This window comes from Lissotriton vulgaris, chromosome 12 (genome assembly GCF_964263255.1).
Source record: "Lissotriton vulgaris chromosome 12, aLisVul1.2, whole genome shotgun sequence".
Taxonomy (NCBI): Eukaryota; Metazoa; Chordata; class Amphibia; order Caudata; family Salamandridae; genus Lissotriton; species Lissotriton vulgaris.
Window position 1 is genome coordinate 131,767,049 of NC_141700.1, and position 15,049 is coordinate 131,782,097.

General features: G+C 42.9%; 1 protein-coding gene across 2 annotated transcripts in view; it reads right to left on the reverse strand.

Moving 5' to 3' along the window:
- LOC147673637 (SMAD family member 4-like) overlaps positions 1 to 15,049 on the reverse strand; it is a 262,917-nt gene that overhangs the window by 30,927 nt on the left and 216,941 nt on the right. For both annotated transcript variants that reach the window (XM_086947574.1, XM_086947573.1), the window contains one exon: positions 3,883 to 4,051. In XM_086947574.1, the coding sequence (XP_086803700.1) occupies positions 3,883 to 4,051 (169 nt within the window). The remainder of the gene's footprint in view (positions 1 to 3,882; positions 4,052 to 15,049) is intronic.

The following is a 15,049-nucleotide window of genomic DNA, read 5'->3' on the forward strand; positions in this document are numbered from 1 at the left end:
AACCGTAAAAGACAGTGAAAACATACCGCTGACCTGTGTGACGACCTATAATGTGATTTCCAATGAAGTGAGCAAAAGCATCAAAAAGCATTGGTCAATAATCAATTCTGGATCATTTAATTGGGAGAAACCTCTTGTCTCATACAGGAAAGCGAACAGTCTGAAAAACACCTTGGTCAACACTAGACCTAAAAGCAACACTAACACTAGTGACCCGACATTAACACAGATATGGGGTCTACCACCAGTCACTGGACATTCTCGATGTGGGGATTGTAGTGTCTGTCACCTGACAGAAAATACCAAGACCATCACCTTGGAACCTGGAAAAACATGGGAACAGAGATCCCACACGAATTGCAATAGCAATAATGTAATTTACTTGATCACCTGCACCTGCGGAAAACCCTACGTGGGTATGACAACACGCAAAATAAAGCAACGTATTTGCGAACACAGGAGCACGATAAGATGCAAGAAGAACATGACAAAACTCACAGACCATTTTCTCACTGCCCATCACACCACCAATGACATGAGGTGGACGGTCATTGAACAGTTACAAGCGGGCCCTAACATCCAGGCTCGTTTATTTGAGAAAGAACAGAGATGGATATATAGACTTTCCACTCACATCCATGGGCTCAACGACAATATCCCGTGGAACTCTGTACTAAAATAACAACACTTCTTAGTAACTTTGTCTGATGTCACAACAATACACCCCCTTCTGAAACGCTGCCCTCTTAAAAACTCCTAATGTTGAGCCGGTCTGACACTACAGACATTCCCCTGCGTTTAACTGTATCAGCTCCCAGTTTGATAATTTATATCATATCCATCCCATCCAGGTCCATACAGTCAGTCCCGACGTATGGATGCACCTCATCCCTTACTTTGCCGGTATCACAAACCACGAAGCCTCTTAATTAAAACAATCAGGTTTCTGTAATGCCTTTTCTGCCCCAGACCGTTAATAACTGCACTAGCGCAGCGTTGACTCATAACTTTACCAACGCGCGCTCCCCTTTAAACCTCGTAGTGATCACAACAACGCCATTACTACGGCGCAGGCGCAGCGTCCCGTGGTTACCATGTCAACCATCCCTCCCCACGGGCCGCCGTAGCTGACACGTAACACTCCCCGGAAGTAGCCGGGCGCATATACGCCCAACGCCCTCGCTCGCTCGTTGCAACCAAGCAGCGAACAGGGAGACGTAGGTGATCCGCCTTTGCTCGCCACATCCAACTGTAAGTTTTATTTTTCCTCCCCACGCAGGACCAACAATTGGGCTGAAAACCTGAACCGCTATGTAGGTTTATTCCGCTATGTAGGTTTAACCCTCATTTTACAACATATGCCTTCCCTATTAGAATATGTTGTAACCGGCGAAGCCCCCACCTCCTGCTTGATGCAGCTCAACCAGAGTTCCACTCCAGTAAGCCCTTTTCTTTCCAGCCATGTGACACCTCGTGAAAAGCTTTATGTTTTATGTGTATGTGAGTCTAGTTTGTCCTTATATGTTGACCACTGATCCTGATTAGGACATACTCGAACATTTATAATATAAAAAAATAACTACCCAGCTGGCACAATTTGAACCACGACGGTACAAGTATGAGCACTCCAGTTCAGTGCACCCTAACATACGGCGCGAGCATGTATTTTTAGGCACGCACTAAGGACGCAAATCCAGAGCCCTTAGTCTGATATACCTTACTCTATTGAGTTACTACTCCCACGTTAATGAGCACGTTTACACTCCACTAGTAGACACGCTCTGTACTGATGAAGGCACTGTGTCATTCACCACTGTGGAAAGCAAGAATAACTGCACGTACTCTGCACCCTAATTCTGCACTACGTTACAGGATAGTAATTATTTTATTTACTCTCTTTCTTTCCCATAGGTTTTTATCTGCATCCTAAATCTTAGGAGTGCTTACCCAGAAGTATATTTTTCTTCTGGATGACCAAGGAATTAGGACTGGGTGCGTCTTTTAGGGGGCGCACACCACCCACTTCCTTGTTTTGGTCCTGAAGAATACCGGGGATTTCCCCATATGGTAGAAACATGTCGACCAACACATAAACTGAGATATGTAGGTCGTAACTTCCCTACTATTATCTCACCCACATTTTAACATTGTCCAGTTACTTTTTTATTAAAATTTGTATAAAAGCATTAACCTGGACAATTTTAACACTCACACTTTTTTTGTTCGCATCCCACACTTCACTACCTGCTCCACTGTAACTCAGGTGTTGAAGCACACCCAAGTGACGCTAGGCCACTTGGGTGGGCCCCGATGATGAAGCAAGTCACCACTAGGTGGTGAGTGAGGGGTTTACTAACAAAGGAACAATGTTTCCTTATTTTGGATAAAGCCTTCATTACCCTCATCGGGCAATACTCCTCCATTTGTTCTTTTCTGATCTTATAGAGTCACATATAATGAAACTACTGATGTATCTCCTTTTCGGATGAGGAGAGGACGGAATCCTAGAACTAAGTCCAACCCTGGGTGGTTGTTCCACACAGGAGTTGAATAGTGGTATGTGGAAGTAGTTTGTGGAACAATTTGTGAAGGACAATAGAAAAGAAAGATATAATATGATTCCAAGAAAGGAACTAAGGTGGTGAATGTTACAATTAGTGATTGGGTTCGTGGAAAAAAATAGGTTGTGTTGCTAAGGGTAAGAGTCAGTCTTATGAACCTGAAAAAGTGAATGAAGTGTTAAAGAATTCAGTCAGGATGAGTAATGGGAAAGTAGGGAATCTCAATTGAGTGGACTTTGGGCCTTTAAAACGTGAGGAAGAGTATTAGGAAAGAATCTCCTAATTCTTTTCAAGATCCTTTGGAGGATGTGCCTGTCACGGCTGACTGCTCCATTGAGGTGACACCTGAACAGACAACAGGTGGAAACATAACTGACGTGCATGATTTGATTTCTAAGGAAGGTGATGAGGTGTCAGTCATTGGATCATCAGCGGAAACTAAAGTGGTTAGACGATTATGTACAAGGAAACTCTTAGTTTGTGAACTTTATCAGAATACCTTTTAGCTCATTCATGTTTTTTTTTAATAATTGGTTTTGGATTTAGAGTCATATTTTAATTTTGCTTAGGTATATGTTTTATTTTAGTTTCAAATATATTTAGTTTAGTCACTTCTTTAAATTCTTGAATAAAGGGGGGGGTGTTGTGGGCTGCTAGTTGCTTCAGAATTGAGGGTATGTAATAAGGGGTAGAGCTTATGTACATTCTATATGATGTAAGAGAAGGGCACTTGGTGGAGAGAGGGAGAAGAGGTAAGACGTGTGCTGCCCTGCTGCTGTACTTCTGTCTTCAGGCGTTGTGGTTAATAAATGTTCCACAAGTGCAACTGTGTGGTATCTCCACTACACTGCCTTCCTGGTGCCCATTTCTTTATCTCCTAGAATTAGTGAATTTCACTGTGCACCCATACTTCTCTCATCCTCAAAGAGAATTCAAAATTCAAGCTTAGTAAGAAGATTCTCCTTGCTGTCTTCTTCCCTTGATCCATGAATCTAGGACTAATGAGAAAATGAAGACTTGATATGTTGGACATCCTTTTAGGTTCATCATTAGCAGTATCAAGAAATCCATTACTCTGTGTCTCTTTGGAGCAAATGAAGAAAATGTGTGTCTGGAAATATCCACACCTCTTTTCCTATGCAATTGTTTTCTGTTTATACCATGGCCACCACAACCAGGAGACTAGGCACTCAATGGTGACTCATATCCACTTCAACTTGTGTTTCTTAGGCCTGATTCTGGACAAAGGGATGGCAATCATTGATATACATCTAGGCAAAATGAAGCATGCTCCATGTAATAAGGGTGTGTATTCATTTACCTTTATATATGCTCCTGGGTATATTTTGTGGACTGCATCTCCAGGAGCCCGTCCTGCTTCCCTGTCCAGGTAATAACTTTGCACAAAAACAGCATGATCACTGAGACATCTCATCCACACATCACCTTCGCCTCGGCACTCCAGCTGCACGCCTTTCCCTATATGTAACCTGGAGGAAAGGGAGTGAAAGAATACAGTTCACTAATGTTATGTTATAACAATTTGTATAGCGCACTACAACACATAGGTGTCTAGGCGCTTGAAATCCTTAATTTTGTGAAGCCATAAGGCTGAATGTGAGCATCAGAGTATCATTACTTAAAACTTATTTTTGAGAATCATTACAAGTTAGAAACTAAACACAGAAGGCAATGAGAATATTTAAAAGGCTAAATATTAGGAACCCTTGCGATACTGTCCTGTATTCCCATCAAGAGGTTTGGTGACATCAAAAACCAGAAAGATGAAGGCCAAGTAGTTTTGTAAACGTCATCAGATCCCTGCTATGGCATTATAGAACTACATTACACATTATCACTATGTATCTTTTATATTACATGTTCCTTTTGGCACAGTTAGCTTGTAAGATTTTTTTCGAACAGCGAAATGTTTATTATTAGTGAAATACTAGATACTAATGTTTGATTGCCTGTGGTAAACAAATAAGAGAACTGTAGTGATCTTGTTCATTTTGCCAATAACTTGAAGTCAGAAAGTTACCTGGATAAAAATTATTTTCTTAAGTAGCAATATCATTATGGATTATATAACACTTGGTATGTTCCCTCGCCCCCTTTCCCCCTGTGGTAGCACATTCCACTGTGTTCTATTTGGAGTGTGGTGACAGTTTAACTGTCTGTAAAGGTACCTTTGAGGCTTGAGGTTGTTCTCCTTTTGGCTTAATAAATTCCTCTTTCAACTGTCACCTGCTTCATGCCTTCTTAACCCTTTTGATGCTGATGACGAGCTCAGCTCGTCATCACCCACGGGTGTCGTGTGCTGATGACGAGCTGAGCTCGTCATTGTGCCACTAAAATGGCATTTTCCAGCACACAGCGGGAAAACGCCTAGCAGCCAAGAGGTTAAGGAACCATCTCCAAATACATTAATAAGAATGTCGAATTTTAGAAAAACAACCTTTGTTTGATTAAAAATACATTACGCGCACGGAACAGAATGGTTGTTAAAGCTGTTCTCTGAACGTTGCAGCTAATATGGGCAATGACTGGAATCAGAATGTTAATTTTTTTCTACCTTTCATGAACAGTATGTTGACTAAATAATGGACAAGAGTAAAATGGTAAAAAGTGGTGTGTGTGTAAATTAAAACCCATATCAAAGAAGAAAAGACAACGCCCCAGATTACGATTCACTAAAGTAAACTGTCACACAAAGTAGTTTTGAGAAGGGATAATTATGGTGTTGGATAAGTACACATGAATATGTTTTGAAGGATTACTGTAACATTAGCATTTTTGACTAATTTAATTACCTGAAAGCCCAAGTGCAACTACATTTACTTGAGTGAGATGCTTCTACCTGACAGTTAATTTAATTTTGAAAGCTTTAATCAGCCAATCCAACAAAGATATCCACTCCAGCGCCTGTTTTCAACAAGCATTTACAATGCAACGGTTTCGCCTTTGCAAAAGTTAGAGCTATTGGCATTGTAAATGACAACATTTTTATTTATGTGTTGGTTTTGAAAACAGAGAAATAAATGCCATTGAGGACACCGCATGAATGCCATGTAGCTGCATTGTTTAATTAAATCACATATGTGACCATTTCTGGGAGGTTTGGATTTCAACCAATAGGAAGCCTATTTATGAAGATCGGGGTTAACAGGTACATTATGGTCAACAGTTGCCTACTCTGAATTCTGCAGAGACGCACTTGTGCCGCCTTCTTAGGACTTCTAATAATAACCTTGTTGCCCGTGCCAACAAAGGCCTAACTTCAGAATGAGACGTCTGACCTTACCGGCCTCTTTATCATATTTTAGATCCGGAGACCAGGACGCCTTGAATAGTGTGCTCAACCAACATGTTGACATGCTTGCACACCACACTGCTGCGGTGACTCCTGCCGTCTGCAGCTCGTCCGACATCGGCCAGCGGCCTCAGTGCGCATCCCACCCCTTCCAAAGACACGGACAAAATGGCCAACACATGCCGAGAAAAAAAAAAACATCCTCCCAACGCCGCATGACGTTCTAAACGAGGCGGGATGCGAAAAAATCTACGGAACGCCCATGAATCTGCTCCGACAATTACGGACAGATCTCTCTTCCAATGGCTAGCCTCCATTTATGGAGCTAGCCAATGGAAGAGAGAGGCGGGACAAAGCCCCGTACTGGTAAACATAAGATGCGCAGTGCTACGCCAGGCGAAACCTAAAAATGGGCGGTGATCCCTACCATACCTTTCGTTATATACGTTTTTGATTTCAAGAATGTAAAAGGGCCAGAGCAACGTCCATCACTCAGGATAATCACTTACTATTCAAATGATTTCCACTTAAAATTATTGCATGTACATTTACCCAAATGGATATCTTGAAAATCCCCACCGAACTGAGAATTCTGTGTAGAATTCCACCCTGAAGAAAGCAGTTTGGCAAATTATTCCTTATACCATGGGGATAAATTCAGAATAGACGGTGGAATCGTAAGCTCCAGCAACCTGATATTGCCATAACTATATCTTTTCAACTTGTAGTCAAGGCAGGTCTAGAACTGAAATATACAATCAGTGTTTACGTAAGGAGACATATTTAGAGTTCGGAGATCAACAAATTGTCCAGCTACATAAATCTGTATTTCGTGACTTTTGGTTTGTGCAACAAATTCTTACAACTGTTTTGGGAATACCTTGTCAACCAGCCAAACGGAGCATTTTGTACTGGCCCCACTCTTCCCCACCACTCCATAGTTTACTCCATAGTTCCTAACTAGTGTATAAAAAATGCATAATCGTTTTCACTTAGAATAGGGAAAGTCTGTGTAAGAGTAACTTTTTTGAATCTGCAAGGGAAGTGCAATGTTAACCTACCAGGCAAAAGCAAGAAGTTGGCAATCTTCGCAGGATGGACAAGTTACTCACCTTCGGTAATGTTCTCTGTGGTGGCTAATGCATATTTTTTGCCTTGTAAATCTCCTCAGGCACCGGATTCAATGTGGAAAAATAAAAATCAGTGCTCCTGTCCACCAGTAGATTTTATTGTGCGACTGGGTCGTTGTCAGTCTGCCCCGGAAAAAAGGAAGCCCCATGGAATTGCCACCCATGTGTTATTTTTCATTTATGAACTCTTCCGCACCCTCCAAAGCGAAGGATATAGGCGAACTGAGCGCACCGATGTGCAGACTCCTAGATTAGGATCTTTTAAGATGGAAGGAACCAAACCACCTAACAGGGTGGTGGGAGGGTGCTGAGGAATCTGTGGTTACATAGAGTATGCTTCGGAAAGAGAGTTACCGAAGTTAAGTAACTAGGGGCCAGATGTAGGTGGTCAAATAGCGAGTGCTAACGCTGAAATTCTCAGAATTTCAGTGTTTGCGATCGGTATTTGGCAGCGAGCAATGTAGGTAAGTTGAAACCCACTAGCAAAATAAGGAATCGCAAAATTGCGATTCCTTATTTTGCTCTTGCATTTAAGGAATCGGAAATTGCGTTTCCTTAAATTCAATGTAAGTAACACAAAAGAAACTGCACTTTAGCCTTAACCCCTTCGGTGCTCATGACGAGCTCAGCTCGTCATGAGGCACAGTGGAGCTGTGCTCATGACGAACTGAGCTCGTCATGAATCATGGGATTCAAAGGCTCTCAGCACAGCAGAGGACTATCCTGTGCAGCCAAGGTGTTAAGGAATTGCTAATTACCACCAACTTCAGGTTGGTGGTAATTAGCAATTTCCTTTAAAAAAGCACTTTTCTGCTTTTTTTTTTAAGTGCCATGTGGCACACATTCATGCCCTTAGGGCATGTATGTGCGCCACATGTGCACACATGCACATTTCAGGAGTGCAACAGGGTGTCCATGTAGAACCCTGGCACCCTTGAAATTGCGCCCACAATTCCTATTCATTCCTATGGACCTCTTGGCCCATAGAAATGTATGGGAAGGTATTCCTTATTTGCGAATCGTAATCTGCGATTCACAATTAAGGAATATTAAGGAATCGCAAAAATATTGCGATTCCTACCTACATGGCATTTTGCAATTCCTTAATAGCGATTCCCTAAAAATCGCTATTAAGGAATCGCAAACATGCATTTACCAACATCTGGCCCTAGTTCTTCTGATGAATACTTCTAACTGCAGATTCCTTAGCTTGTGAATATATACCAAAGCAGTACCTCCCAAAGTGATGGGTCTGTGGAATCACTCAGACTGAAAAGTTATAAAGGACCGAGTGAGCAAAATGCCTATCTCAACAGACCTGACTGTTAAGACAGTAGTGGTTTGCGAACGTGTAAACTGATGCCCACATAGCTGCCTGACAAATATCCAGGACAGATAGTCAACATACCACTTTAGTCATAATTGGCCCCCGTACAGTGGACCCTTAGGCATTATGGAGGCTGCTTGATCGCCAGCACAAAGCAGACCTTAATGGAGAGAACTATCCCAGTAATCTTCAGATCTACTACTGACTTGGCTGTCTTTAAGAAACCTCCTAAAACTTAGTTATTCCATGGTTAGGGGTGTTTTTTGTGTGTAGTTTATTAGACCAAGACATTTAGCGCCAGGACACTCATCTTCGCCCAGAGAACCTCACAAATAGATGACCATCCACCTGAGGTTCTCTGGTACGATCGTTATAAAAAACTGAGTCCACTTTTGGGGTCCAGACCATGGAGTTTCTCTTCCTCTTCTGAGAGATGAGGTAGAGCAAATTAGTCAGGAACGTGATGGCTTGTCCAACATGAAACTGAGTCACCACCTTTGGTAGGAACGCAGCTTGAACAATTTGTCCAGAAAAAGGTGGTGTAGGTAGGCTAGACCAAAAGGGCCTGCAGTTTGCTAACACATCGTGCAGATGTTATCACAATCAGGAAAGCCATTTTACTGGTGAGTAGCAATGTAGAACTAAGCATCGGTTAGGACTAAATGTAAGTCCCATTATGAAGGGCCTAGTTGGAAAGGGGTTGTAAACCTTTTAATAAACGCATCACAACTGGTGATTTGAACACGGTGTGACAAATGTAGAAAGGGTGAAAAAACCAAGAGGTAATTTTTAACTGTGCTCAGAGCAAGGGCATGCTGGGCCAAAAACAAAGAAAAAACACCAGTTTGGCCTGCAACTGCGCTACATACTTGTCCCAGCGCCCTATGTGCACAGATTTTGTGGATGGGTGGCCAGCCAAAGGATGTGCAGGCTCAGGTCCACGGTCCGGATGTGCTGTTGCAACAGGAAACCATCTCACACCTGCAGTCTGGTCAGAGGGCAGATGCTCAGGCCCAGGAGTTCTGGATACCCCACTCTGCTGGCCCATTGCGAGACCTCAGAATGGATTGGGCCTAGTCATTCCTGATCTTATTCAGAACTAGAGGCTGCAGAGGTAGTGGCTGGAAATCATACAGAAGTCCTGTGCTCTACTAAAGGCAGAATGCGTGTCAGAGAGAAAGCCTTCTTTGGAACTTCAGTGCACAAAAATGCTGACACGTAAACTTCTCTTCGGTGGTGAACAGATCTAGCCAGGATTCTTCCCATTGTTGGAAAATGACCTGTGTCACCTATAGATGCACCTGCCATTCATGATCCACTAGGCGTTGCCAACTGAGTTAGTCTGCAATGGCACTTAAAGATCCTGCAAGGTGGAGTACCACCAGGGAAATACCCTTGTTATCCAGTCAGCTCTAGAGGCATATGACCTCCTGGTGCATGATCCTGGACTCTATCACACAATGCGTGTTGCAGTACCTAAAGGTAGTGGTGTTGTCTTGAGAACCTTCACCATCCTCCCTTTGATGGCTGTCAGGAAATAATTTAACGCCAAGCGAATCACCCGCAACTCTAACAAGTTGAAGTGGAGGCAGGTCTACGCTGAAGATTAGAGTTCTCCAAACTCCATCCCTCCCAGATGACCAACCCAGTTGTAACGCATCAGTTACCACTGTCAACATTGGGTGAGGCGGGTAGAGGGGCCTACCACTTGTCAAGCTGCCATTGCTGCAGATCTTTTACCGTCTCCTTCTACAACAAAATGGAATCTGACAGGTTCCCCAGGTTCTGGGCCCACTGAGGTCTCACTGCAAAAATAGCAGGTGCCATTCAGCATGACCGGCAAGCAGGACACAATAGGCTAGTAAGCCAGGAAAGTACAAAGATCAAGAGAGAATGGACCACTTTTACCTGTGTGGTCAGGGTCATTGGTTATTGGTACCTTTCATAAAAAACCCTCATACACGCACGCAGGTTGGAGGCTGTATATCTTGGTTCTCCGCCTGATCGTGACGTGACAGCATCATCATCAGGTTACTTTTTTGGTATGCTGACCTCCACCCGGAGGTAGACTCACTGATGTTACAGTTGTGTCCAGAGGCCAAAATATTCTCTTAAAAAAGTGAAGTATGGCAGGTCATTATCTGTGATCCAGCATAGAGAGATCCTATGCCAGGGTTAGTATCTTTAATTATCCTTTATACAGGAAGGTGTTGCGAGGGAGAAGAACCAGAATAGAATAGAATTTGTCACCCGAGTGGGACGGGTATGCCCAGAATTGGGTCCTGTGCTCTCCATGCCACTGGAGTTAAGCTAGGCTGGCTGATGAGGGGTGAAACCCCATAACCGGTCCTAGGATGCTTGTTTTCCAATCCAGGGAGAACCTGGTCTGCCAGTTCAGGCTGAACTATTCCCATGGAGAACAGGGTCAAGAATGATTTGCATAGGTTTAAACTGGAATGGCATGGGGAGCAAAAAAATGATGGCGTTAGGCCCAGATCTGTGTACTGAGGTGAATGTTTGACATTGTCAAAATTCTGTCCATCAATTGTTCTCTTTGCAACCTTCCTTCTTTGGCATAAGAAAGTAGTAGGAATAACACCCAGTCCCCACTTCTGAGCTGTTACCCTCACTATGGCTCCTTATGGCCAAAAAGGCTTGCACTTAGTGGAATAAAACAGGTAGGTGGTTCTCTGACGGGTGTTTTGCTGTAGGTGGCAGGTCCAGTGGGTTGCAATGAAAAATGGCAGGGCATAGCCCAGTGGACAATCTTCAGGACCCATCTTTTGGTTTGAACTTTTGTCACCCCTGCTGCAAGTGGCTGATCCTGCCTTCCAAAGGATGTGTATGTGCTGCTAGGGGGTGCAGTAAAGTTGTTTTCTGGTTGCCGGGGTAAAGATATTTTGGGCGGAATGCTGTCCCTGGTGGCTGGGCCGTTAATTGCCGGAACCACAGGCCCACACTCAAATGGGCTGGAAAACCTGCTGTGCAGGAAGTTGGGGCTGTGGCTGTTATTATGCCATGGAATGCAGCGTACATTCGATTGGGTAGGGCTGAAAGCAATCTCAGAGGTGGGGTCGCTGACATTTTGCTCAAATTCAGGGTCTGATATTTGGGAAGGTAAACGTTTTGTAATTTGTATTGGTGTAAAGTTAGTTGCTGGAAAAAAATAATTGAAGGTGTCATAGTCAGTGACATCAATTGAACCAGGGACATCTTTGGAGTACTCATTGACAGTGTAGTAGTCATCAATAGCATTGATGTCAAAGGCACTGATGTCGCCAACAGGCTAGTCGTCGACAAAATTGTCTTCATGGTCATCGTCGACAAGGGGATTTTCATGTACAGCGAAGGTCTCGTCTTGTAAAGCAATGTTTTTTCTTCGTAGAAATTATATTTTTGCACAGCTTTTTAAACAGAAAGGGTTATTCTGGGATATTTTCTATGAATTTCCAAGTTTGTTCAGTCAGGAGGTGGTTGCAGGCACTTTATAAAATAAATCCAACTCAGGAAACTCTACATGTTTCCTTTTTTGTGCTGCCTTTGTGGAAGTCCTTGGAGGGGCACTTTTCACGAAATCATCCCCTGACGAGAGGGCATACCCCTTTAAAATATGGTATTTCTTGTTAGTTTCCAGTAGATATAGTGCCAATCTTCTGTGCCTGTCCTTCAGGGTCTTAGAAGGAAACGTTTTACATATATCATTGCGCAAAGTCTTGAGAGTAGGAGAATGGTAGTAAATGCATTGATCAAGTGTACCATCAATATCAATCTTTTTATCTCCATAGGTAGAGCAGGATTGTTACAAGGATTTCTTGTTTCCTTCAGTTATAGTGACAGCTGGAGGCAAAGAAAGAAAAGGCCTCCTTGGTCCCAAAAAAGAGATTTACTCTAAAAACAACTCTCAGCACTCTAGAAGGTAAAGGTAGGCCTGGTTCAGTCCCAGGGTAAACAAGAAATAGTAACAGGATAAGGTAATTGAGATTTTAGAGCAGAGCTTTGCTTGGGGACTCCCTCACACATGACATGATTTAGAAATACATATGTACCTACATAAATACACACCTACTGGGTACCATGAGTACCTGTAAATATCTCTCAACCAAGCTGTTACAATTTGTAATCTTGCACTGTGGAGTGTTGCTCATCCCCAAGTGAAGGTCATCTGAGCAATGCTTTCTAAGCCTGGGGTACCTTTGAGACCAGGCAACTGCACATGTGGTATAAATAAGCACCACAAACTACAGCTGTGGTACCTGCAACTCCTGCTCAATGTATCGGACTGCGAGTGAGCACCAACCTATTAGCAACACCAATTACGCTCGTCAATCCTGTAATTATACCAACTGCTCCTACGGAACCTGTGGTATTCGTAAGCTCCCTTAACAGTGTCAGGGGAACTTCGAGCTCTTCCCACTATGAGTCTAGCACCTCTTGTTTGAACACAAATTCTCTCTGTGGTCTGGAATGGCTTTGTTATGTAGGAACGTTGATCCTAGAACAACTGCTCCTAATGCTGATTTTACTCCTGGAACTGCCTTTTTCAAAAAGAGATATGTGAGAGTTTTTTACACATTGAAAAACCTTTACATTGGACTGTGGGAAGTCTGTCTTGCTACATGCTGCTAAACCACTGATGCTTTTTTTTATATATACACATGAAATATATGTGATTTGATTCTTTGTGATTCCTGTCTTTAACCTTCAGATAATGCTTTTAATGATTTTAATAAAAAAGATGTGTATAATTCCTACTACTGAGGTATTTATAGTATGCTACTTTTGAGTTGACAAATAGAATCCCTTTTGTATGTCAGATTCTGCATTGAGCAGTCCGTCGGATGATTGTGATTGGTGTTCATTATTAGGTAGCCCAAAGGATGACTTGGTTTTTTACTTTTTAAAGGACTGCAATGTTTCTGGGTCTGTTTTCTGGATTCCTCATTAGCTTTAGACCTGAAAAAAGACAAACCATTGAAAGACAGCTCAAGCATCTTGTGTGGAGCGTATGGCAATAAAGACGTAAGTCTGAGCCAAGACATATGTCTAGCAAAGGAGCCGTGGCAGATGTCAGCAGGGCCCATGTTAGTAGTGTCCCGGGCCACACCAATCAGTCAGTGGTAACCATACCTTCCTTTACAATTTTCTGAAAATTCTCTCTCTGTTACCTAAGGAGAAATTCCAGAAAAGCGATCTATCATTGCGGTCCAAAAGGACAGAAGAACTGGCAGCTCTAGCAATGCCAGCCGAAGCTTGACAAACATTTATGTCCAGAGTCTCATCTTCTCCTCTCTTTTTCTGATGGATTTGAAAAAGTCAACCCTCAGCATTACATATCTTCTTCACTGCTGCTTCACGATGCTGCCACCAAGGAACAGCTAAGAACTTTGCATCAGAATCTGCAGTCTAAAGAAAGGATTAGCAAATGTGTCCATCATAGATATGGGTTACTAAAGCAACGGCAGAGCACACCTAAGGCTTCACCTGAATAATGTCAAACAGAACTGATGTGGTAACCTCTGGAGTTGCTGTTTGTACGCTGAACTTCCTCAGACTGCTTTTTGATTGCTCAGGCAAGAAAGTGAGATTACAACTGGAGACCCTCTTGATGGAATTCCCTTTGGTGAAACCGATGATAATGCGCATCAAAGTGCAGAAGAGTCAAACATGGAGTCTGAATGATATGGCATTAACCTTCGCCTCCTAGAGCTGGGAGATTCTACCACTGTAACTTCTATGATCAGACTCTGTCCAGCACAGCTTCTCTAATTGTGTTATGAGACAGCGAGCAGAAGGTTCATCATCAGTGACAACAACGCATTTCTGTTAAAGTCGGCTAGAGAGCTGAATAAACTGTGGAACTTGAGGCAACCATGTTTTGGATGGGGGTCCAGCCTCTTGCAGAGTACTGTAAGCCACAACATGGAGAGGTTGTACATTATCCTTTGCTAATGGAAGAGCATCCACTATTTTATTTTTATTTATTTAAGAGGTTTTATACAGCGCTAGCCTGACCGGAAGGTATCGGAGAGCTTTACAACCAGTATAGAGCAGTGCAAAAGAAAGCAAATATAATACATTCAGCAAGGCGTTCTGGATACGAGTCAAGTATAAATGACCAACCGCATCGAAGATGAGAGCCAAGGCGTTTTGAACACTCCAAGCGGTTCCTATCTGTTTGATAGGGAGCGGTCGAGAAAAAGGATTTTGAGTTGGCTATATGATTTTCTGTGCGAGAAAACGACAAGGCTCTAGTCAAAGGAGGATATACTCTGACAGACGGGAGCCAGCCAACACCAATTGTCTCTTGACATTGAATGGTGCCTTGACATCCACCCAAAGTGATCCGAACCTCTCGATAGTGAAATGCAGGAATGCCGCAACGTCAAATTTTTTGAGGGCAAAAGATGTTTGGCAAAAAATGTGTCATAGAAATGAGAGGGGTTGGAACCTGGACCCCTACCCTCTGAGACAGATGCAGGTGCACCAGGAGATGGAATTCCAATCTCATCACTCTTGTCTTAAGCCAGGCCCCTTTATTGACCCATTAATTGATGGAGTGAGATTTCGGAAGACAGACTACACGTACTCTATGGTCATCGTTCCATGACAACTTTCCCACAGAGGCCGGACTTTTGTCAAAAAGAACTGTCAAAATGGCTTCAGACAGCAGGGAGATGAAACACCTTAAGGAAATAAAAGGTGAAAAACCTATTTTTTC